The 25,793-nt window shown below is 38.7% G+C and overlaps 1 protein-coding gene across 1 annotated transcript; it reads right to left on the bottom strand.

Annotated features, from left to right (window-relative positions):
- Positions 1 to 7: 7 nt before the first annotated feature.
- On the bottom strand, positions 8 to 25,597 carry smc3 (structural maintenance of chromosomes 3). Its single transcript, XM_085277438.1, has 29 exons — positions 25,415 to 25,597; positions 24,685 to 24,760; positions 24,513 to 24,551; positions 24,362 to 24,429; positions 24,028 to 24,099; positions 23,349 to 23,428; positions 23,173 to 23,251; positions 22,736 to 22,853; positions 22,059 to 22,234; positions 21,718 to 21,798; positions 21,057 to 21,221; positions 19,004 to 19,125; positions 18,531 to 18,744; positions 17,872 to 17,975; positions 16,664 to 16,763; positions 15,677 to 15,837; positions 15,128 to 15,269; positions 14,750 to 14,900; positions 14,501 to 14,653; positions 11,651 to 11,802; positions 11,303 to 11,461; positions 10,150 to 10,257; positions 9,754 to 9,862; positions 7,353 to 7,600; positions 3,937 to 4,149; positions 3,251 to 3,442; positions 2,546 to 2,723; positions 2,100 to 2,206; positions 8 to 1,552 (listed from the first exon to the last, which is right to left on the bottom strand). Exons 1-29 carry the CDS (start codon positions 25,427 to 25,429, stop codon positions 1,481 to 1,483), a joined length of 3,654 nt encoding a protein of 1,217 aa, XP_085133564.1. The 5' UTR covers positions 25,430 to 25,597; the 3' UTR covers positions 8 to 1,480.
- Between the last annotated feature and the right edge of the window lie 196 nt (positions 25,598 to 25,793).

The raw sequence follows: 25,793 nt of genomic DNA on the forward strand, positions 1-25,793 counted from the left end.
ATAGTCATTTACTTGGATTTCAGAAACAGTTTTTAATGGTTGAACATTGAACCTGCACACAAATTAATCAAGTCTAAAGTTCGGTATAAAACATGAAATTATTATTTGCATTAATTATTATCCATGTATATTTTTCAATATATTTTTAAACATTTTTGCTTTGTTTTAATCACAGGTGGACTAATAAATATATTGAGCACGGTAAAACCAAACATAATTGCTCTAAAATATTTTTGTTGAGATAATTTGATTAGTTTGGCTGTACACACACACTTGTGTTCTGATGAAAATGTGAAGAAACGAAATGTAAAAGTAACATATATCATAAATATGTTACTTTACCACCAATGGACTTTGCTGTAAAAAAAAAAAAAAAAATCAATTAAAGAGCACCACCTAGTGGTGGCAGTCTCATGAAGCGGAGATGACGTGTTTATTTATTTTATTTTATTTTTTTTCACCTTTTATTATTTTCTATTTTCTTATTACATAAAAAGGAACACAAACATTTAAAAAAAGAAAGCTTTGAAACAAGGTACAACATATGAGGAGTTCAATCCCAAACAAAGACTCCATGAAGGAAATTTAAGATTAATAACATCTTGGCTTCCTAGAAAACAGCGACTGACCGAGTACTGAACCCAAGTGGACACGGTCAGGTTTCACAAACATTCTTGTTAGGAGGATGTGTTGGTTCCCAAATGGGTATCTGTTGTTTTGGAATTAAACTTCATATATTGAAATGACCTCAAGACCAGAATTGACAGAATACAAGCATAAAAAGGGAACCACAAGCTTTGAACATTTTAAGCCAAGTGGCTTTTGTGACAGAAGTAATATTTCATGAGTACAAAGAGTATACATTACAGAAACCAGAGTAAGAATGAACACATCCAGATGAGCCTAAGGCCCCCAAAGATTCATCCAAGTCATATCAAAACACTCAACTGTACACAAGAGGAAAGATCCTGAAGGGTTACATCTCTGGTGCTTTTATCATTGGATGACAGATTACTAAAATTCGGCTAAAATAAATCATCGCAGTAACACAAACATGAAGTGCTCCCTTCAGAACCTTTTTTTTTTCAGTGTAAAATAACTACACCTCTCTTAACTGTCATCTATAATGAGGCTGATTCACATCAAGTCCGTCAGCTTAAAGATTATCAACATAGCCGCATTTTGTCCTCCAGATTTTTCGTATCAGCCTTTGAAGATTTAACTCTAAATATGAGTAATGGTCAGTTGGGGTTTCTGGGCATGAATTAAATTACATCTTAATCACAAGGACGTCACAAGAAGCTGAGACTTCCTGTGTTGTTTATGTTTAACACGACTATAAAAAGGTTTTTGGACTGAGTGGGATATGTCTGTGTTTGGGCCCTGTTTTGGAGGCCTTTGAGGTTTGCAGTGCGCTGTAGAGATGGAGGAAGAGGGGCTGGAGGTGGGGGCCGAGAGGACGATAAAGAGCAGGAGACTCTTAACCATGGGTGGTGTCATCCTCCACAAAGTCTTTGGCCTGCTCCGCTGTGATCACGTCGATGTGACTCACCTAAAAAACACAGAGACGGTTAATGACTAATCAATGCTGCACCGACTGAGCAGTAATCGTTTTTCTTAAGAGACAGACACAAAAGAAATTACTATCACTTTTCTGACAGAGAACAAAGACACAAATGAACTTTGAATGCTATTGATTTAAGACAAATGGAGTTTGAACAGAATGCAAAATTATGTTTACAACACTGTCACCACCACTGCATTTTCTCCCTTGAATCCTAAAGCTAAAGTGAAGAAAATAGTTGTTTTTCCCCCCACTGACTTTAGTAGGCTGGGCTGTGTGAGAACAAATGAGCAGCCTCTCTTAAGACTTATTTTTCTTGCTATTGTTGTAAAAAAATTAATTAAATAAAATCACCACCTACTATTGGGAGAAAAAAAAAAGTCAAATGCATTTGAATTCTCAGAAACATCATCACGCTGTAAACGATCACCGATGATTGTGAGAAAACTTGCTCAGGTACGTTTAAAACTTGTTAATCCCGGAGCATAGTCTGACTCTCAGTAGATATACAGAGACTCGAAGGAAGAGGCCTCACCTTGTTTCTGAATTTGACACCATAGAACTTGTCGGCAGATTCGAGCAGCTCAGGTCTGAAGGTGGTGGTGATGAACTGGGCGTGGCCAGCCAGCTCAACAATCATATCTGTAATAAGAAGGTTGGTTTGCTTTGAATAAAGTTTCCAATATTTCAGCAACTGTCATTTTAACTTTCTTTTGGTCAGTAAATATTTTCTCCAAACCATGCATCGCACCAGGTCTCACTACAGTTTCATAAGCCTTCCCTTTCACCCCTGATGCTCATCTCCTACTTCTACTAGCTTTCATTTGTTTTCTCTCCAGGCTATCGTCCACCTTCTACCTACTCTTACTACAGAGGAGACTGCGATCAATGATGAGAGGTATTTTTATTAATCAACCCTACTAAGCCATAGGGATTAAATTGCCATCATTTAATCTGTGTAGACACATAACTCATCGTTACCTGAGACAGCCTTTCTGTGCTGTGCGTCCAGGGCCTGGTCGATCTCATCAAACAGGTAGAAAGGAGCAGGGTCACACTTCTGGATGGCAAATATCAGAGCCAAAGCCACCAGAGACTTCTGACCTCCAGACAGCTGCTGCATCTCTCTCATCTCGCCCTGCTTCCCGGTGAAGGACACCTACGCAGGACGTGCATCAAATTAGACCATCAAACTTTACTTGAAACAAAAACAGAGAAATCAATTTCTTTACTGTAAGAACTTTATTATAAGAGTCTCTGATTCATGAAGTTAAACAAATCCTCTGCAATGTTACAACAGCTCTGATAATGATAAAGATAAATTTAGCCCTAAGAGGACTGCGCATTACTCATTGCATGACCAATCTCACCTTGGTTCTTTCTCTGTGTGGGAGGACCAGAAATCATAACAGTCCAGAAATACACATTCACATGTTTCCAAACAAAGACTCAAGGAAACTCAATATACTGAGGGTACTCAAGAAGCACAATTCTACCTCAGAAATGATAAAACTTTATATAATGGGAAAAACTAAAGAGCTGAAGCATTTTGCTTACTTATAGCATCTTCTTCTTATTTGATTATCTTCCATTCATTTTTTAAAAAAAAGCTGATTTATAAATGGTAATCAGTAAAGCCCGTCAACTAACAGCAGATAAAACAACTGAACTGAAAAAGACTCCCACCCTGATGCCGACTCCAGTGAACTGGTCCACGGAGGGAACGCTACTCTGTGAACCGGAGCCCCTCTCGCTGTCAGCACCCCCCTCTCCTTCATCCTGAGACTGGCTTCCTTCAGCATCACCTTTCTTCATCACCAGCGTAGCTTTGCCACCAGGCACCAGTTTCTGGAAAACCTCACTGAAGTTCTTCGACACCTGAGAGGAGCAGAAGGTAAGAAGAGATAGAAAGTGAATTTTAGTCACATTTTGATGAATTTTTCACATTCTGAGAAAATGCTTTAAATTAGTGTTGAACTTCTTCAGGGATAAACCTCTTGCCATCTTCTAGGTTTCACCTCAGTCGAAGTGAGGTCACCACACTGGACCACTCAACCATGTTTGTAGCTTCTGAAGCATTTTTAATGTAGCTTTTGTGTAACTGGGTGTACTAACAGTCTGCCCAAGAAAGATTTGCTCCAGTTTTGGGTGTGTGAAATTATAGTGTGTTATTAGTGTCTTACCAGGAATTTACAATCCTACGATTTACGTATGAAGTGTGCTAGCTTTGGCTGGTAAGTTAGCACTGCTTATCCAAATAAGATCACTTCTGCTTTCCCCAAAAAATGTGGGTGATTTACATACAGGTCTAAGGTAAAAACCATGGACTTGTATCACTGAAGATTTTAATCAGAGTCTGAGCTGCAATGTACCTGTTTGAAGGTGAGCTGAATGGCCTCGTACTTGCGCAGCTCCAAGACATTCATGAGCTCCATGATGGATTTGTAGCCACGGTCCAGCTCATCCTGACGCTTGATTAGCTTTTCCTTCTGCTCGGAGAAGTTGACAAACTGGTCTAGAGCCTTTTTGTTGACATGGCTGTACTTCTTCAGCTCAGTGTTGCACTGCTCCAGTTTTCTGAACAACTGTTGGAGGAGAGGAAAAAAAGTGGAATACAATACATCATTAGTTCCAGGCAAGATCAGATCTGCTTTAAATCAGTATCATTTTAAATTACGCCTCAAAACATGCTCTCTTTCAAAATTATAATTTAGATTGCTTGTGCATTCATCCATCCATCTTTCAGAAAACAATACTTTTTGTGTCTGTGAAGGTTCTCAGTCATCCAGGTCATCGTAGTCAAAGGAGCTCGCAAAAGAAAAGCGTCTGGACTTCTTTAAGTTGCTTGAAGACGTTTCACCCTACATCAAGAAGCTTCTCGGATGAGAGGTGAAACGTCTTCAAGCAACTTAAAGAAGTCCAGATGCTTTTCTTTTGCAAGCTCCTTTGAATACTTTTTGTGAAATAACAGTATATTAAGTGATGCACACAGAAAGCCACCAATGTAAAAAATAATAATAATAAAAAATGCATACATGCGTGTTTTAATTTTTATGTTTTTAAAACCTGAACTCACTAATTTGGCAATTTTGCTTTGATGTTACAACTACACTTTCAGGAAATATTGCTCAGTACTTTTATATTTTCAGATTATTTTTCCACTCAAGGACAGGTTTCATAATGCTAGAAAATGAGTTTCACATGTTTAACTAAACATACATTCATTATGCATTTCATGGATGCGTTTTGCACCTTTTATTCATATCTGAAAGAGGACACGGCCTGATCAATTAAGATCTAGTTTAGTCTAGCCTGAAAGTGTCTCACTGTCTCTCCAAACTCTCAAACTATAAATTCATCTCTTTGAATCACTAATGACCAAGTGCCATTATTACATGGCTCTCTCAAACACTTCTGCAATCAATGGCACCATCATGCCCCCAAGCAGTGTCCTGTGGAGAAAGATTAACTATATGGAGTGTTTATGAGCAAGCGAGCCTATTTTCGGCATTGTTGAGGAGGGGGGCTTACACAAGCACACACGCATAGACACACACATAGTGTGCGCACTCAGACACTTATGAAAGAAGCAGCCAAGTCCACTCAACACACAGTCTTTACCCCCAGTGTCTAGTGAGTCACTAGTGAGTGGGTGGGATGTGATGGCCTTGGGCTTTATTCCTAAAGAGACCTGGCTCTGGCTGCATGTGTATGTGCAGATATTTCTAAATGGATTTGGGGGACAAAATGCACATAAAGACTGACCTCAACCCAGCTATTTCATTATTGTTTGTGTTGCTGCTGTAATGGCTAACATGTGAAATAAAACTGTTCCTGTAAGATTGCGCTGCTTTGCAGGATACTGTCTTTCAGGTCACCAATTTACTCTCACTGATGCCAACAGCTTTTCAGGAGCAAGGCTCTCTACTCAGCTGAACCCCAGAACAAAGGTTATAAGCTAATGAACATTGGTGGGAATACATTTTGGACCTAAAATAATCAGGCAGACAGTAATGTGATTCCAAGCTAGTGTTGTTCTGTGTCTGTTAAATGTGTGCTAAAGTAATGATTTGAATGTATTTTGTACAATCACCAATTCAACTTCATAAAGTAATGAATAATATGTCAGTGTGTTCAATGACTCGAGTGATCCACAGTGGGTGTGTGGATGTTTTGTGATTTACTCTTTCTGATCCTATGCATGTAACTTGCCAAGGGACTGCCGATTCATATTAGCTTTATGAATTTGAATTTTGAATTTATTTATTTAAAGGGACAGTGCAGTTAAACATAGTTCAAGTGCATGAGACTGATGTACTGCACATAGGTTTATAGCTACTGCTATGCTAACTAAAGCTAACTAAGCTAACAGTTAATATTGTACATATTTCCTTCTTAAGTGAAACCAATTAAATTAAAATGAATAATTATTATCTTTACCAGTCTATCTATTCATATAAAGTCACTCTAAACAACACATGGAGGATGCCATCAACTGGCTCCTGCACCCAGCACACTCCCTCTTTGAAATAACTGCAAACACTGTGAGAATTATGCTCTTTGCTGTCTTTGTGTGGATGTGGGTGGATGGTGTTTTGGGACGGGATCAATAGGATGTTACTTTGGGCATAACCCGGCTGGTATGAGCCCCTCTCCAAGAATTGAGAGGGTTTCATTGCATAACTGATGTACAGAAGTACAGCAGAGTGGTGGACAGTTTTATAGATGGTGTGAGCTAATCTACAGCTTGCCATCACTAATACTAAGCCACTGATTTTAGCCAATAGGAAACAGGTTCCTCCTATTCTCCTGGCAGCACCAAGGAGTTAGATTAAGAGGTGGCTGAGGACAACAGATACACATAGACAGTGAATTGTGACTGGTCCAGGAACGCTGAAGTTGTCTTTAAGAAGGTCCAACAAGCTGATCAGGAAAGCTGGGCCAATTCTAGGAGTAGAACTTAAGACTCTGTGTCTGAGAGCAGGATGCTGAAGAAAGTTTTCAGCATCATGGAAAATCCATTCTACCCTGTGCATGCTTCCCTGACTGGTCACCAGAGCAAATACAGTAAAAGCCTCATTGCCCTGAGATGCAGGTCTGAGTGCTACAGAAGATATTTGTCTCACTGTGACTCTATAACTCCTCTCCATTGTGTATGGGAGGTGGGACTCTTACAAACACTTTAACACACGCACAACAGTGCTCTTTTAAATCACTCCATCTGTTCTTTCCAGGATAGATGGATTATTATAATCTCTGATTTTTCTCTCTCTATTATCACTTACCTCATCTGCTCATAGCATAGACATCATTATCACTGTGTCAGTTTCTGCCTATTTGCACTTCAACTCACATGCGAGATGCTGTACATATGTGTATTTCTACTCATACTAAAACTGCTTTTCTTTTTTGTGTATCTTGTTTTTCCAATAAACTGTGCCTTATTCTATGTTTAAAATGCATTTTATTCTGTTTTTGACACTTTCCCACTGAAACTTGTTAGTTTAAAGTGACTGAGCATGACTCCCAGCTCCTAGTGAAAATAAAAGCCCCCAGTGCTTTGTTTCCATTGAGCATGTAAAAGGCAGAACAATTTACCCACTGAAAATAATAAATGTCGTATTTTAATAAACTCCCACTGAAAAATAACACTGTACACTACATGTCTGAAAAGTGCTAGGGCTGGCTGATAAAAAAGAAAAGAAATTTTAAAGCCAGCGGCGAGCATATAACGTCATTAAGCACTGTGTGTGAGTGTGTGTGTGTGTGTGTGGGTGGCAAGGCGTACCTGTTTGAGTGTGAGGGTCTGGTATTTCTCAAACGCCTCCTGAGGCAGCGAGCCGAGCTCTCTGATTTTCTTCATGCACTCCTCTTTCTTCTTGAGCAGCATGCCCTGTCTGTTGGTCATTTTCTCCAGCTCCTTTGTGTCATGGTTGATGGCGTCATTCTGCTCCTTCTCTATGTTCTTCCATCGCTCCATGCTCTTTATGTGCTCCTTGATCTCCGCCTCAGTCTTGTCAATCAGAGAATCCAGATCTGGGAAAGACATTTGAGGAGGTGATATGGGTTAGATTTTTATCTACACATAGTATACTGCCGAATTCCTGACTTTAAAAAAAGATGACTTTCTTTAATAGTTACTGCAATTTGCTTCGTCTGGGAAAAACAAACAAACAAAAAAAAAAAACAACAAAGATGGTAAGGGGAAGTTTTTTACCAACTTATTTTGGGTGGACTGTTTGAGCCTTTTATTGAATTAGATTTGAGTGGTTACTTTCTTTGATGATGTAACATTTTAAATGCTGCTGACATGTGCGGCACAACATGCATGCACTTTCAGATGAGTTTGCCAAAAGTAGCCAATGCTAGCCAGTGTACTGGCAGTGTAAAACCCATCCACATCCACACACCTTTGCTGAATGTGGTTACACACTGAAAGCCTCGACTTTTCTTTCCTTGATCAAAGGAGAACGCACCAAGTTTGTAGCACTGCCACCTCCTTTGATTTCCAACTTGTCACAGACCAGAGAGAGAAAGGTGCTGCAAAGATCACGGCTGGAAAGATCTTTGAGATGTTGTAACTCACTAAAATACGAATAATTACTTAAACTGACTATTTTAAGTGCCATCTAGCGAAGGCCTGCAACTTTTAATTATTTTGTCGACCACTCTCGTATATCCTTAGTTTCAAGATGGCTCGTAAGACTTTGTGTCATCTTTGTTCAGCAGAAGCGATTACATCATTTGTCTTTAGAGCCTTTTCTCAACAACCTACAAAAAGGGAGACAATGTCTCTTACTTTCATTTAAATAAAGAAGAAATTAAGATTTTTCTTCTTTCTTTTTTGGAACAAAGGTAAAACTGACAATAGTCAAGAGTGGATGACTGAATATAGCGCCTACATAAGAAAAGGATGATGCTGTGAATGCCTTTAATTAGTTAGTGCCAATGATGAAATATGAATCCATGCAAATTAAGGGTATTCAGAAACAAGTGCTTTTTGACAACTGCATTTTATCACCTCTGAGTCACTGCACCACATTTATAGAACATTTATACAAATGTGCGACCAGGCAGTCTGTGCAAAAACATATTATTCAAATTGTGATTCGAAGGCATCACAGCCATTCTCACCATCTGCTGGCAGTACCAACTCAATGAAGGTATCCTACAGTTTTTCAATTTACACTCAAATGACAACAATAAATTGAGCCAGACAGGTAATAAATTAACTAAGCATAAGAGATAGAAGACTGGAACGATTTGATTTTTTTTTCTCTGCTTTCATTTTACCCGGAAATGTGCAGTAATGAGCACTACATAGCTACAGATTACACAGAGATACAGATATTTACCTATAGCCTATCTATAGATGAAAAAATAAGACTTAAAAGTCAACGTCAAAAGTTAAGGTATAATTTAAAGTCCAGCTGCAGCCTCTCCTCTCGAACACTAGAGCAGGCAGTGAACCTAGTTGTTAAAGTATTATTTACAGCTGTCAGCTATGCTTTAAGGGCAAAGCCTTTGTGACAGCAGAAGACCCAGATACTTGATCCACCTTTTATATTAGCTCAATGATGTTTAATAAAAAAAAAATAACTGAATATTGTGTCCTATATAATTACTGTAAAAAAGGTTTTAACTGAGTCACATTATTTCATGTGTATTTTTAAAGCAAGTGTCCATGGCTTTTTGGGTTTATTTCATTTTCAAAAACCCTTCCTGCCCTGAAAAATAACATTTTCATTATTTTTCCTGGTCTTTAATGACAAAAATCAGTAATTTACTTTAAATACTAAAAACTCTTTAAAAATACTTTTCTTTGTGATCATAATAAAATTAAAACTTATTCCAAAACACATGCTTTCAGGCATTTTCTTTATAAATTCAAATTTAACTTCTGGACAACTGTAAGACAGACTTACATTTAATGAAAGCAAACAATTACAATAGAGGAGCAACCATTAAAAATACACCAACAGGATCCCCTGTAAGTGATTATGTCTAAAGTGAAACCTAATCTAACTTAAACCACTTTTAAGTAGGTATAAACTGTCCTGTTAGTAAAATAATACGTGAGCTTCTATATATGTGTCATAAATGTAGCCACAACCACAGCAGTGACTATTTTATCCCAACATATGAACAGTAGTACTGACAAACATATCAATAAATTAAAAACCACATACCTTCTGATCGAGCTAAAGTCTCTTTAACACGTTTGTTGATGCCGTCCAGCTCAGAGGTTGTGGCCGTGAGCACCGTGCCTCCCTCCGTCTCACGCAGCTCGTTTAGCTCCTGTGAAATACAAAGTGAGGGAACATCAAAATAGTAGAATAAATAAAAAGGGAGGGTCATTCAAACACCCCTCTACCTAGAAAATGAAAACATTATTTATAATTAAATCGGCTATATCCAAGAATTAATTTGTAACAGACCACAATTTAACAGCAGAAAACAAAGAATCAGAACTTAAAATAATCTGACTTTGTTAATATGAAAAGGGAAATAATTCAACAAACATACACATATAGATCATGTGACAAACATATTCTACAAGCAAAGTGCTTAAAGGGATGATGTACCTGCTCCACTTGGTCAAGACGTTTCCTTAAGTTCTCATTGAGATATGTTTCCACTCTGGTCATGATGCCCTCAAGCTTGATTCTCTCATTCAGCAACTGTCTGTTGTCCTGCAAGTGAATAAAGACATCGAAGCACAAAAGTTACTTATGTGATATTTTCACTATGTGTTGAAATACCAGTGATTTGATATTTGAATGGGTTTTTCTTGCTTTGTTTATCACATAAAAGAAATCTCTTGCATGAAATGGTGCTGTCAGAGTGACGGATGTGTGAGGAGTGATAGTCATTTATCTAAAAGCCAATTTTGCAGTTTCTGCCTTTATAAACATCCTGACAATCCTAAGATGAGAGCAACTTTAACTGTTCAGTCTACACAGAATACAATCTGCTAAAAATAAATAAATAAAAATTGTGTATACACTTATCTGCCTCAGCGACAGTTATCAGTGAATGTTATGTAAAGGAACAAGTCTTTGCCCACTTATGTCGAAGCAAATATCATATTAACCAAAACCCATGAAAACTAAACCAGGAGTTCTGTTGCAGGTAATATAATCTGACAACAGCAAACATAACAGAACCATATATGAAAGGCTTCATGTTGTGGGGGCGGAGTTGTTGCACAACGATGGCAGGAATGGCTGAAAGTTCAATGAGGGGAAAGCCGAGAGCAGCTGCCCGTGAAAGAGAAAGACAGGGCAATGCTGTATCACAGGAACATCCCACACACAGCTGCTGCCTGCTTCTCTCACCTCAGTCAGAGCATGTGAATACACTAGGAGGCAGAAAGCGAAAGGACACCGAGAAACAAATGTAGGTAACCGGCATGTTCTCTGAACTCCATGTAAGCACGCACAGATGCTGCCACAATTTCAGATTCAACACATTTCTAAAAGACAGTAATTATTTCACTGGAACATTTTTCTTAAATGTCTCACAGTTGATACATAAGTTTTTTGTTTTTTCACATCAGTGTGATTTCCCCCCCTGAAAAACCTGAATAAATTGCACAATAAAGTTTTGAGCAATAAACTGCTGTAAACTGATATAGCACAATTACACAAATGAAAATTCATGTGTGTGTGTCAGTTATTTTACAGTGCAGAAACACTGTCACAAATGCTGCAACAGACACAGTCTGTGTCCACTGACCTGCTGCAACTGACGAATCTCATCGTTGAGGTCGTCGACACGCCTCTGATCTTCCAGGCTGAGCTGAGACAGCAAATCTGTACCGAGCTCCGCCTTTAGCGACTCTCTGGTGGACTCCATGGCATGGAGGCTGGCCTCCAAACTCTGAAGGCTGCGTTGCTGGACAGAGAGAGAGAAAAAACGAAGGAACGTTAGACAGCAGTGGGCAACATTAAGACAATAATGGGGACAGGCTGAACCTGAGGCACAGACCAAGTTAAACATCAATAACAAAATCTGGTCATAGTGATCTTGAACACAGGGTTTTTATACAGGTTACAATACACTACAACAATGAGGTAATATTACCTTGGGCATGAAAGTCTTCTCTGACTGCTGCCTCTTCTCCTTCAGCATCTTCATTTCTGACAGAATACTGTCTCTGGATGCCTTAAACTTCCTCTGCTGTGTCTCGATCTGCTGCATCTGATTCATCAGTTGGTCAATCTCATTGTTGATACGTGGAGGTGGCAGTTAAGGAAGTATATGCCAATTTTTACTACAGACGAGCATTTTCAGTTTTTCTTAATAGCCACTCTTGAGCTAATCACAGTTACGTCATATTGCAGTGCCTATTATAAGGTCCCTGATGCGATGCATTGTTAAATCGTTATTACCATTTCTCCAAGCAAGTTAAGTGCTGGGACTGCAAGAAACCTGGATATGCAGCCCATGAAACCCATTCAAGCATTGAAACACTAGTGACTTACACAATAAATACAACTGTATGTCAACTCAGCTGAGCAAACATTACAAACCAACATAAAACATGCCAGACAATGAAAACACCTGCAAACTGCAATATTTACACTACATTTCAAACCTCACAAACAATCTGATATAACTAGTTTGATGTGACCTGTCGCAATGCAACAATTAAATTACCCCCGGGTAAAAAAGTGTAACATACACTTAAAAATACACTTGTGACATACACTTTCCAAAATGATATTAATGTTTTCAGTGCTTTTGCTAGTCCCCAAGCTGAGAAAGAAACAAATTTTCCCTTATAGCAAAAGAAGAAAAAAGAAATGAGTTGGTGCAAGATTAATGAATGTCACAGAACAATGATACAATACATAGCACATAAACACCTGATTACCCTGTTAGTTTAAGTGTCATACTTTTCTTCTAATAGGTCTTGAACTAGAGATTAAAATCACCAGTTGTGCTTCTAATGCCACAGGAAGAAGGTTCCACGTTTAGAAGTCAGTTTTTGGTTTTGTTAATTTATTTGTTTTTGTTAGTCAACCAAACTACTTGAAACGGTTAAATAAAAAGGATAAGAAATGATTCAGCTTTAATTAAGCACTTTGGCACAGAATCCCTAAACAACAGAGACAGTTTTGTTGAAGCTGAAGCAGCAAACTGGAAGGGCACTCAGAGAGTTGATCTTCTGCCAAGGCCAAAGTCACATTCAGCTATTTTAAGTGACTTGGATCTAAAATTAAAGCATGTAAAGGGTTCTTCTTTTGCACATACACCACCTCTTCCCAAAGTTTCAAGAAATTCAGCCTGGTTAAATTTTCTGTAATCGTACTGACAGACACACAAAAGACACTGATCAGATAATGAGTAAAGTCATGGGGCATGTTGTAGGCTATTTAGTGCTCCAATAATGTGATTGGGCTTTTAGGGAAGGAGGTGTCTCTAAAATCAAAGCAGAGGATTAAGAAGGGCTGCACATGCTCATCATTAAGTTAATTTAACAGGCAGGCTTATTGATCTTCAAAGGACTGCAAAACTCCTGTGGCTCCAGGACTCAATGAACACCAAGACCAATCAATGTAGTGATATAAAAAGGACTGAAGGAAAGTGGATTTTCCTGCCTGCTGACCAGAGAAGACTGAGAAAACAGATGTTCAAAGATAATCTGACAAATGTGAACAGATAATATCAGGCTGCAAACAGTTTTTTTCCATAGAAAAACAAGATAAATTAGCACAACCACATAAAATCAGGTACATTTAAAATTTCTGTTTCACATAAAAACTGTATGAAGTTTCACTGCAATGTAATGGAACAGTGAAGACGGCAACTAAAAGAAGGAAGGAAGGAAGGAATGGCTGGGAGCTCATGCTTATTGACAGGGCAGAGGTGGAGAGTGAAAAACAAGGTGTCTTAAATAATTAATTCATTCTCTGACTCACTCCTCTGGGGAGTGAAGTGAAGCACCATGTCATCGGCACAGATGCCCATTTCGCCTACTGACTCATACATATACGTAATCACCAGGTGCGCACACACCAAGCAGCATACGCTTTACTGGCTGTGAGTGAGTGAGAAGCTACACACCATAACACAGGTGTGCAAACAGACATTTAATCATACTGGGCCGGAAGTGACCATATTCATAAATACATCGCACATGCAAACACAAATCCTCTGTGATCCACTTGTTTGGCCTTCATGAGCTGTCCAGCAGTGAGTCATGGCTCTGGCCGATATGACCCAACACACACTAATCCTTCTTGACCCGATTAAACTCTGCCACAGCGTCCCAGCTAGGCTCCAACTGGCCTTAAGGTAGCTACACAACCCAGACTGATTTAATACACAATTAAAACAAAGGTTCAGCCATGTGACATCACTGCATAATTGAATGAGGGTGGTGTAACTTTCAATAACATAGTTTTATACAGAAAACAGCTCCAATTTAAATTAAAATTTTAGTCCTAAGAGGGTGCAAAGTTTTCTGTTGTCAACACAAAGCAATGTTTACTTTAAAAGTCAATATGAAAACGATTTTAGAAAGGCTAGTTTTAACTGTACATCATGATTTAAACCTTTCAGGCAAACACAATCTCTATCCTGAAAAGGAAAGAAAATCTACTTGGATCTAACAGATACCGATTATTAACTGTCTGTCTCCAGTGTTTATGAATTTCATAACATTTCAAAGTGGGAGATGTCTGTTTAGTCATTTTCAAATTCAGTCTTGAATCACATACTCCCTTTTCCCTCGGTATTCCAGTCAAACCCAGGCCATTTTTCTATTGTCAGTAAGTCTAAGCAGGGGGCCAAAACTCTGCCTCACTAATAACGCGATTCTTCAGTGAAGCTTTCAAGTTTGCTCATACTCTCAACGGACAGCAACACACAGCGCTCTAACATCAACATGATAAACAAACTCGCCACACGTTTTAATAGAAAGGATATGTTCAATGTTCCTGCGCAGGTTTTCATTGAGTTTGGCCTCCAGCTCACCCAGCTCCTCCTCAGCCTTCCTCATGTCTTTCTGAAGCTCCAGGCGAGACTTTCTGGTATCATAGTATCCTCCTGTCAGAGCTCCACGGTGGCTGACTTGGTCACCTAGTAAGTAACAAAACAATGATATGAATGTTCTCAACTGGAGTATTTTGCACTGAGAATTGTTGAAGCTGTATTGCATTTCACAGCAAAGCTTACCCTCCAGAGTAATACAGTCCATGGTGAAAGCTCTTGCCAACTGGGTGGAAACCTCCATGCTACGACAAATGAGGGTCTTCCCAAACACGTGCTTGAAGGCTTTGTCAAAGTTGGAACTGTAGCGGAGCTTGCTGATCATTGGGATGGCATCCTGATGGAGAAAAATGAAACAAACAAACAAAAAAAATCATTGGTAATAATGAAACTAATTTGTCAGTAGAAATCTTGATGAGAAAAATGGAATGAAGAGGACTGAACAAAGGGAAAGTTGAATGCAGTTTTTATGTTAACTGCCACTGTCAATTACTGTATACCACTATTTGCTAGTAGATTCAAAATTTAATACATGCAAAGCGCCCATTCATGTCAGGTACTTACGTTGGTTTCTGGGTAGGCGGTGTCTCTGACGTCCAGCTTGCTCAGAGGTAGGAATGTGACTTCTCCAGGCAAGTTCATTTTGTTGAACTCCATGAGTATTTTAGTGCTCACTTCATCAGTCTCCACAATGTGGTAAAACAGCCTTAAAAAAAAACAAAGAAACAAACAAAGACGAAAAAACAAAACAAAAAGTAATTTTTTACTATAAATCATAAATTGTTTATAAAATCTACAACACCTGCTCTGTGAGTAAACATGAAAACTCCCATTTGATATTTAAAAATTTTAACAGGTTCTAAAGAGGAAGAATAAAGCAATAATAAAAAAGCCCAAGGCAGATGGTATACTGATACTACAAACGGGGGAGTAACTTCAGACTAAATGTTTTAAACTGACTGGGCTGATGGCTTCCCACGCAGCAACCTGCTCCTTTTACCCACTGGGCACATTTGTATAATCTTGCATAATAAAAGGACTTGGAGCCAGAAAGTGTTGTTTTCATTTCAGCCTACACAGACATTTGAATGAAAATACAAAAGCAAACCACACCTGGTCCCAGCTGTAACCTCCACGCAGGTGTAAAAAGCAGGCTCACATTCAAAGTTATTCATGACGATGCCATGATAACCATTGATGACATGCTGGTTGATGCCCTTTCGACGGAAATGCTCAAGGACTTTGTTGATGCTGTCAATACCGTTCAAGATGGCCTGGAGGAAAGATCTACATTCTCAGTATGCAAAATAACACACAAAAAAGCACAGAAAAATAAACTCATATTGTATGAGCCATGAAAAAAACCCCAGGTCTGTATTAACTCCATGGCGCAATCCTACACTGAAATATACACTGCGAATATAAAAATGTGAGATAGATATAGCCCATCAAACGCTGGAGACGGATGAGTCAGCCGGGAGTAATGTAAGAAAAATAAATGTAGGACATTTGTCCATGAAGCTACACACAGCCTCCTTTCATCTGGGCAGACATTATTCAGAAGTGATATTTGATTGATGTATATGCCCCGAAGAAATGACTGGATGAGGCAGAAAGGAGTGAGTCATATGTAAATTTAGCTAGCTATCATAAGGTGCCAGTAGCGACGCAGATGAATGATTCCATTTGATATATCTATTCTGACAACCGGCTGAGTCACAAAGTGAGTCGGTCGCTGTATTAAGGTGGGCTCGTTTAGAGAGCGAGGCCTCTTTTTCTTTTTTAAACTTGGGATTTGATTTATCTTCTCTTGCCCATTTCTTCGCTAACAGCTCTTCTGTATGTAAGTGCGTGTGTGAACTATAATGGCAGGTCTACCTGTGGCTTACAAGTGACATCCTGGGAAAGAGGAAGATAAATCCATGTACTGTGTGTGTGTGTTCAAGTAAAAGGATTCAATCCTCTGAAAAAAAACCCATCCACTTCTGTGCCCATACATGCATAGTCACACTTTCACTTGTATCCAGGTGGAAGCATTGGGGATCCTATAGTTGCATTATGCACGTCAATAATTTCGCAGTCATGTACAGTGACACAGACCTTGCCGGTGGCTGCTCTGAGGAGCTGCTGTTTTTTCTCCAGGTCCTCTCGTTTGGCTGCCAGAGCCTGCTGCTCTGCGTTCTCCTCACGCCACAGGTAGCTGGGCAGATACAGAGAGTCACACACTGTTACACTTATGTCACCAGAAGCACTAAAACGCAAGTGCAGTCATGACACTAAAACAAAAACAAAAAAAACCCTTCAAACTAAAACTCTCTTTTATAAAGGGTTACATCTTTTATCTCTGTATTCCTTCATCTTGGAAATAGATTATGAAACCAACACAGCTGCTGATTCATAGTTTGAATGTATTTAAACATAAATATTCATTCACTTTCACATAATTTCAAGTCAAGCTGTTTTTAATTGCAAACTGTAACTATCATCCTCAAGTAAAAATATATCATCTCGATTCCCTGCCAAACCATCTCATTGTTTCGGTTTGAGTAAATTCATCATTTGTTCTCATTTTTAGATATGCTACTAATAGCTTGCAGCTGTCATTTTGCCTTCTCACCCGACAGACTGCGCAGCGGATCACAGTGATGGGTGCATAATTAAAAATCTGACATACACAAACTATTCGTGGAATCTGTTTTACATGCTGACAGTAATAAGGGTCTTGCTGAATTTAATAGAATTCAGTTTAAAAAAAAAAAAGAAAGATCACAACCTCTTTTTATGCTTAAGGCAAATTATGCGTTTTGAGTGTCATTCCTAATAATAGCTGGAGAGGCCTGAATGTGAATGCTGCCTTTGTCGTGCTTCAAGAAACATGGAACAATATTGCGCGTTTTCACTAAAAAGCCTCATGACACAATTCAACCACCCTGAAGGACCTTTTAAAGGCAAGGAAACTGTGGCAGCAGAAGCCTGAGGTATCATCCTCTGTGTTACATAAACACACCTCATTGTTTAAGTGGACTGAGAAGGCCTGGTGACATTCACAGGAGACAATACACTGGCATCTATCTAAAGGTTGCCAAGCGGAAACAGCATACTGGCTAAAAGAAAGGCTAAACAACAACCTTTCAACTCAATTCAACATGCAGGTCTGACTTATGTAAAGCTTCATTTTATCATGAGATGTCAAACTAATCAAAACTGCACACTAAAAAAAAAGTTTAAAATATGACTGAATTTTATACATTTACATCTTAAAGATGTGAGGTCAGAGAGAAGATTAAAAACAAAGACGAGGTCCTTACTTTCTTTCGCTCTGCAGTTCATCTTTCTTGTTCTTCACTTCATAATACTTTTTGTCCAGCTCCTCCACACGGGTCTTGACCTCATTCAGATCTTGATCGAGTTTCTAAAGATACAAGTTTGAAGTGAGACACATTAACCTGCCAGGATGTCAGATCAAAACAGCAGAAATGTTTTTCTAAACGACATATATCACACCACTAATCCGAAATAAATAAATGCAAAATTATTTATTTTAAATCTGTGTAAAGTTAAGGAGCCAAATGAAAGTCTATGCCTTGTTGACTGTTTTTTTTTTTTTTTTTCTTCACTTTTTTGTTGTGGATTTTGCACCAAATGTTCACAAGTCATGTAATGAAAAGCTTAGTCTCAAACTGTTAACTTCATAATAAAGATTTGTTTCCCCCTTTCAAAATTTCCCACCAGTCCATCCCCTAGAAACATTTTTTTTACCACTTCTTCAAGCTGTATGCACAAGACTGCAAAATACCAAAATAAAAGGGAAAAATAAGTATAGGTTAAAATGTTCCAGTAAAAACAGTGTCAGAAAAAAAGAATAGCTAGTTATTTCAACTAGAGCAACAAAAGACAGGAAAGCAAAACTCAGTGTGCAATTCTTTTTCATGGAAAAGGAGGTCTGAAACATTTTGAATTATCTTACGTTATACTGCTCGAGGTTCTTCTCCTTGTTTGCTTCTGTGTCCTCCAGGTCTTTGTGGATGGCAGCAATCTGCCTCTTTTTGTCATTGATAGCCTGGTCCAGAGACTTCAACTCCTTTTTGATCCACTTGTCCCTTTCTTCCTTAGAGGTGAACTGACTGCCACGACCCTGCTTAGCATACAAGTCTGTCCTCTCTTGTGTAGCTTGAGCTAATCTGCAAGACAACAAAGGGGGATGATAGATTTATAAACTGAACCGATAATTTTCTTTGGCTCTCCTTCCTTCCTGTATTCAAATGTTTGTATAACACATGCAATAAAATAATTTTACAACGGAATTCGCAAATATCTCATGTGAAGACACCTTTAATCTCTCACTATCAAATTATATTTAACTCAGGTTGACTGACTCATTGAATCACGCCCGGTCACCGCCTGCTCGGGGAATGATAACTGAGAATGAGTCATCCCTACCTGGAGATGCCCCGCTCCTCCTTTTCCTTGACCATGTTGAACTTGGGTTCAGTCTCCTGCAGCTCTTTTTGTTTCTCCTCAATTTTCTCCAGGAGCTTCTGACGCTCCTTCAACAAGCGTTTCTGGAAGATCAAGAGCAGATTATTAATCCAACAAATCTGACAAATGAAAGGTTAAGAAAAGAAGAGTTACATGTGAGGAAAAGTGTTGAAGAATAAACAATCCTCATGACAATTATGAAAAATGTATACTTATATTTTTAGGGCTGTCAAAGTTAACAGGATAATAACGCATTAATGCTTATTCCTTTTAACACCTCTATTTTCTTTCGATTAACACATGCGTGCTTGGGCTGTGACCTGTGGCCCACCATCCTTAGATTGGGGTGTCTGGAAGTGAAGCATCAGAACATTGTGAATGATAAGCAGAAATGGATGAAGAAAAGGGTCGTTTGAATAACAAGTTTAGCTTTAATGCTCTGCCAGACGGTTCCCTTGAGAAGAACAAAATTATTTGTACAATCGATGTGAATCGAGTTAACACCGTAGTACGTGAAGTCTTAAATACTGCTTCCTGGCCAAAAACACCACTGATAATGTAATAAAATATATACATTTTTAAAAATCTGCAATTAACTGAGAGTTAACTATGGACAATCACGCGATTGATCGCAATTAAATATTTTAATAGACCGACAGCCCTAACACATTTACAACAGATTTATATAAAAGGTATCTACTGGAAGAGAATCCTATAAAAAGAGCATTAATATTCAGTAAACCAAAATGTGCTAGTATTAATAGAAAATGTAACTGACAACTGATTTGGACAAATTCCTTTGTGAGATGGCTGTGCTCACTTTTTCCCCCCCGTGGTTTGATCAGCCACCTCAAAGCTGATCAAACCAGGATCCCCTGTAGCTAGAGAGGCTTTTCATTTTGCTCCAATAACTTTTGGCTGGTGTTGTGCCAGCCGCAGCCAGGTGGGCTTAATCCAACCACTAGCCAGCATGCTGCCTGGGACCCACCATGAACCATAAAAACTGAGCCAATAGAGCTGTTATGTATAATTATCGTCTTCATACTCACATGTGCACACAAACACCAAGCCATATGGAGAGTGATGCATGCCAATTCTGTACACGAAACCTCATGCCAGGGATGATGTATAGTGGAGCTGTAAGCAGAGTCTGATACGCAACCTGGTGCTTACTCCGTTTTGCTTCTCATCCCATCCCACAAGCCAACTGCACATTTTTTTGCACTGGTTGACCTGTTTTAATATTACTCATGATATTAGATATTATACAGATACTGGATGCATGATCACATACATTAAAATATAGTTATATTAAACTGACAACAGCTGCATCCATTAAATGAAATAAATACCTTTAAAACACCTTAACCAAAACCACATATTATTAGTTTTGTAAGAATGAAGCACTTGAATATTTGGATCAGTGCCTTTTGGTTTACTGATTAAGTTTTATACTGTTTTCTTTTGGACATTCTCGGAATAATATCCCACCATACTAAATAAAATAAGTCATGATTTGGGGATTTCTGGTTTTATAAACAGACTGAAAAATTGACAGACACCCTTGCCAAAATTCTTGAAAAGTAAAGCAACCTTGGACAAGTAATAATAATAATAATAATAATAATAATAATAATAACAACAACAACAACAACAACGGATTGGATTTATATAGCGCTTTTCGAGACCCTCAAAGCGCTTTACAATTCCACTATTCATTCACTCTCACATTCACACACTGGTGGAGGTAAGCTACAGTTGTAGCCACAGCTGCCCTGGAACAGACTGACAGAAGCGAGGCTGCCATATCGCACCATCGGCCCCTCTGGCCAACACCAGAGGGGCTGGAAAGTACCCACATTTCCGGCTATAACAGGGGTGAGTGGAGTGGATTAAAAGAGAAAAAACTGCCAGCCTTTTCTTTATACAGAGATGGTAAAGGGAAAGAGGCAGGGGGAGTGTGGTTGGTGCATCATCACGTGTTTAGAGTGACGCAGATGGGAGGCTTCCGTACCCTCTGTTCACTGTTGCCTGCCAGCTCGTCCTGCAGGTCCTTGGCCTTCAACTCGAGTTTGGTCCTCTGCTTGATCTGCTCCTGGCGCTCTGCCGACAGCTGCTCTCTCTCCTCCTTCATGGCAGAGATCTTAGACTTCAGCTCTCGCACAACACGCTCCGTTTCCTACACAAAGAGAGCCAAAATAAAGAATCATTGTATGAGGGGAAAACAAAACAAAACAAAACAAAAAAAACCCACAACAACCTACTTCCTTTACAGCGACTAAATGATGCGTCATTTATTTAACAAGGTCACAAAGATGAGCTGATGACATTAACCATCTAGAAATGCGTGATATATTTAGATAAGCAATGATATATTAGAGGAAAAAAAAAAGAGGTCAACAAACATTAGATGTGAAAATAACACACAAAAGTAAAATTTAATTGCATTTTTTTGTGGTTATGGTACCTGAAATGTTGCACTGAACAAAATCAAACAATATTAACAAATGACTTTGTTACTAAAACACAAAAATGTCAAAGTAGATCAATTACCAGAGCACAAACACATCATTCACGGTCATTTACAAAATACTGTAACACCATCTTAAATATCATTCTGTGATGAGATTTCACTGAAGCCAAGCAATGGTTGTTGGGGTTTTTTGTTTCTTTACCTCCACTTTGTCTCTGGCATCTTGCTGAGCATCACGCAGTTGTCTGGACTTGTCTCCACAGGTTTCTCTCTTGGTGGACAACTATTAAAAGAGCCAAACGTAGTACAAAAGTCTTGTTACTGAGGCAGGAAAGTCTACTTGATACTGGCATTTGTTCACATTTAATTAAGTTTATAATGATGTCTAGGACAATAGAACTCGTGCTTTACTGCATAAATAATGCAACTGGGTTGCAACATGGGTTGCGTTACATTCTTACGCCTGCATCAAAATACAGAGAAGTCTATGTTTTGTGTTTTTTTTCTGCATGTGTACTTCAACGTTTTTCACAACTTTATTACCTCATCCAGCTTGGCACGGGTTTCATTCAGCTCCTGGTTGTAGATTGTGTACTCCAAAGCTCTTCTCATTTTGTCCCACTTCTGGTACTGAGCCAGTTCTTCCTTTTCATCTTCCAAGGTGTGCAGACGCTCCTCGATGTATTTCAGCAGTTCATTGATCTTCTCTCGCTTCCCCTCTGAGGAAAACACACAGTGGATTGTTTTCAGGTTTTTCTCTTTGTAACTCCTTCACCAAAGGTATACAAAATTAAGCAGTACTTCTGTTATAGAAACAATTTAATGCCACGGGTTACAGTCATGCACAACGGTGACTGTGATGGAAATCCGACAGTACTGCTATAAGACAGTGGAAATGGAGTACGTTTTTCTATACATTTAAGTGCTTTGACGACCACACAAACAATGAAACTAAAATGCTGCAGGAAGGAAAGCCCTGGAATGGATCTGAACCAGGAACATTCTTGCTGTGAGGCGACAGTACATGTGACACAAATTACAAATCCTGCCTAAGGCTAATGAAACATGGTACATATAGATATACATTATAAAGCCTTTTCAAAACAATCTAGCTGATGTCATGTAATAACAAAACTGTTCACAGACAATTAAAAACATTAATGAATTAAAATCTACCAATCAACGGTTGTACAAAATGAAAGGTATTCAAAAGCGTTTACCTGTCTCCTTCATGAGGGAAATACTCTCCTCTTTGCGTTCATCATACACTCGTGTCCCTGCCACCTCTCTCAGCAGCTTTAGACGCTGTGAGTCAGGGGCTGTGGCCATTTGGTTGATCTACATAAAACAGTAACATAAGGTAAATTTTCCAAATATCTGGTGTACCTCTGAGATATTCCTATCAGAAAACAAATGATAATAATTATAATTAATTAATGATTTTTTTTTTAAATTAACATCAATTATTTAGTCTACTAATACTCTTAGTTTTTGGAAAACAGACTAAGGTAAATAAATAGTGAGGACAACACTGTTTTACTGTCTGTTCGACTAGAACTACCCACCCAATGACCACTGCTTGAAGAATGAAATTCATTTCACATCACCAAAAACTACTGTGCATTAAATTAGGCTTGGCACTGCACTTGTCTCTCACCTTTCCCTGCTTGACAATGTAGTAGGGGTTACTCCGAGAGAAGCCAGCACTCTCCAAAAGGTTCATGACATCATTCTTACTGCAACAAGAAGAGTGCATAGAATAGATGGAATCGCACATGTAGTATTGGCCTTTGGCAAATTTAACATGGACAGCTGATCCCTCGCAATACTTACGTCACCATCTTCTTGTCTAAAAAGTACTGGTCCTTCTTTGCTCCAATGACACGACGAAGGGAGACTTCCTCTTTGTCAATCTAGAAAGAGATGCATTTATCACTGGGCAAGCTGAGGGTCACACAGAGGACGATAATTGGCAGGTTATGCCACAGTATCACCAGGCTGCAACATTTCACAGACATCCGGCCTTCATCATCAGAATAAGAAGGACTGTGTGTACTGAAGGCAACGCAGTGCAATCAGTGGTCTTCATAACAGTCATCACCAGGAGAGACTTCAATATTCAATATGAAATGAACAACTTAAATTGGAATAAGGATGTTCACCATTTTAATACCCAAGATTAAGAGTCTTGTTACAAAAGAAAGCATAAAAGGGTTGATGTTGCTGGTTTTTTGGATTTTAGTTTATTGTGTTTTCCTTTTTTTTATTTTGAGGTTTACTTTGATACAAACCAATGTAAACAATAATGCAAATTTAATTGTGAAACAAATATCAGCACTGAAAAGAGACTATATGATCATACACGTTTAGCCACAAGCTGCTCAGTGACCATTTATTTAACACATACACACACATTCCTTGAGAGGCCTATGGAATTTTTTAAATAATATCACAATGGAATCAAGCTGAAAATACAGTAATAGAATAAATTTGAAATGTTTGCCATTCCTACCGGCAGTCGGTTGTCAGAGTTGTCAAATATAATCTCCACAAAAGCCGAAATGACACGTGGACCAGTTCCCTCCTACAGTGACGGGGAGAGAGAGATTTTTACACAACGAGGTTTTGGCATCTACCAAAGAGGTTTTAGTCAAAGCTAAAGCAAAATCACTCACACTGTGATAAAAGTTAATAAAAAAAACAAAACAAAAAACATTTTTGCCAATTGGCACAGGTAGAAAAATGCAAAGATTTTGATTGAGAGTAATCTGTTATTTAGCAAGCATTCTTGCATTCATAGCTTCCCACTAAAGGCTCATGTTCCCAGTACATTTTCCTGTACTTACATGGAGCAGGGCCAAGCGTTGTTCAGGTCGCAGGTGGCTGAATTCATCACTGAGCACAAACTGGATGGCTAAAAAAAAGAGAACGGGAGTTAAAGTCTTAGAAGTCTAAATGTTTGAATTCTATATTGCAGCAAGTTTTGAGGCTTCATACCATAGAAAAAGTTACTTTTTCCTGATCCATTCCTCCCAACTGTAAGACGAAGGGAAAAATAAACACAAAATGAGGATATGGTGACATACAGTACATAAAGTATCCGAAAAACCTGATTAGCAACTCAGGTGCAATACAAAATAATTATGGAAAGATGTGGATGAACACATACCGATGACATTGTGCTTTGGGCTAAAAGGGTCTACCACAGTTTGGTCCCTGTAACTTCGGAACCCCTGAATGATCACCTGCACAGGGAACCAGAGACCACCGTGAACACACCGACAACAACATCAGCTGTTTCAGTGCAATATTTTAACCACATGCTACAGTTAAACATGGTCAAAGAGCTCCTGGGTCTATGAATATTTGTAAACATAAGGTGTGTAAACTGTTTATGCTGAATAGCACCATCACAGATAAAACGAGGCAACAGGGCCTTGGCTGATGGTCACTCTGATGGTCTACCGCTACTTTCATTCAGGACATTTTTGAAGGTTTGAAATCAACAATGCCGAGTTAGCCGACAACTATACAATAAACTCTCGTATTCTGCATCATATGCAACATTAAACGTTATAACAACAATGAAAAGAAGCATACAAATCGGAAAACCTGAGCCTGGCCTAGTTGCGTTAGCTTAGCATCTCGAGAGGGGACAGGCAATTCACTTCTACACTAATTCAAATAGCGCTAGCTAACGTTAGCTAGATAGCTACACAACGTTTGCCGTTTATGGAGTGCCTGTACACAGTTTTGCAATCCAATCAACGTTATACTTTGAGTGAAGCCTCGATAGCTATATATTTATCATTCAGTGGAAAAACGTTAAGCTGGCCTAAATCTTGTTATTAGACCAGTAACAGTCGGCAACACGCATCAGTCTGGTCTCGTTAGCTTACCTGTTTAATATACATGGCTGCTTATCCAGGGCGTCCCCTCTGCAAATTTGGAGATGAAACACTCCCTGCGCCAAGCTGGAGAAACCACAACTATAATAATCCAAACTTAACAATCAAACTGTTGCATTAAAAATCACAAAATACTGTAAGGCAGGAAAGAATAACATGGAAAATGGCGGCGGGGGCGGGATAGAATGGATGATACCATTTTGTGAAACTGGGTTGTAGGGATATACTTGCACTATATTCCTACATGTGGGGAAGCTAAATAATTCATATGAAAGGTAAAAATTCAAATATAACAATAATATAATGTGTATCTACGGTTGGGTTACGTTTGTGACATAACATTAGGTCTTTTATTATTGCTGTTTATTCG

Source organism: Mchenga conophoros, linkage group LG6, assembly GCF_057382185.1.
Source record: "Mchenga conophoros isolate Kocher_MC1m ecotype Shallow Benthic linkage group LG6, M_conophoros_male_GT1.1, whole genome shotgun sequence".
In the NCBI taxonomy this organism is placed as follows: Eukaryota; Metazoa; Chordata; class Actinopteri; order Cichliformes; family Cichlidae; genus Mchenga; species Mchenga conophoros.

What these genes read in the sequence shown, in the direction of transcription:
- smc3 (XM_085277438.1), bottom strand. An exon ending in TTAGACAAGAAGATGGTGAC is followed by an intron (nt 23,252 to 23,348) that starts GTAAGTATTGCG and finishes TTCTTGTTGCAG; the next exon opens with TAAGAATGATGTCATGAACC. An exon ending in AGAACCTCGAGCAGTATAAC is followed by an intron (nt 17,976 to 18,530) that starts GTAAGATAATTC and finishes TTGTATCTTTAG; the next exon opens with AAACTCGATCAAGATCTGAA.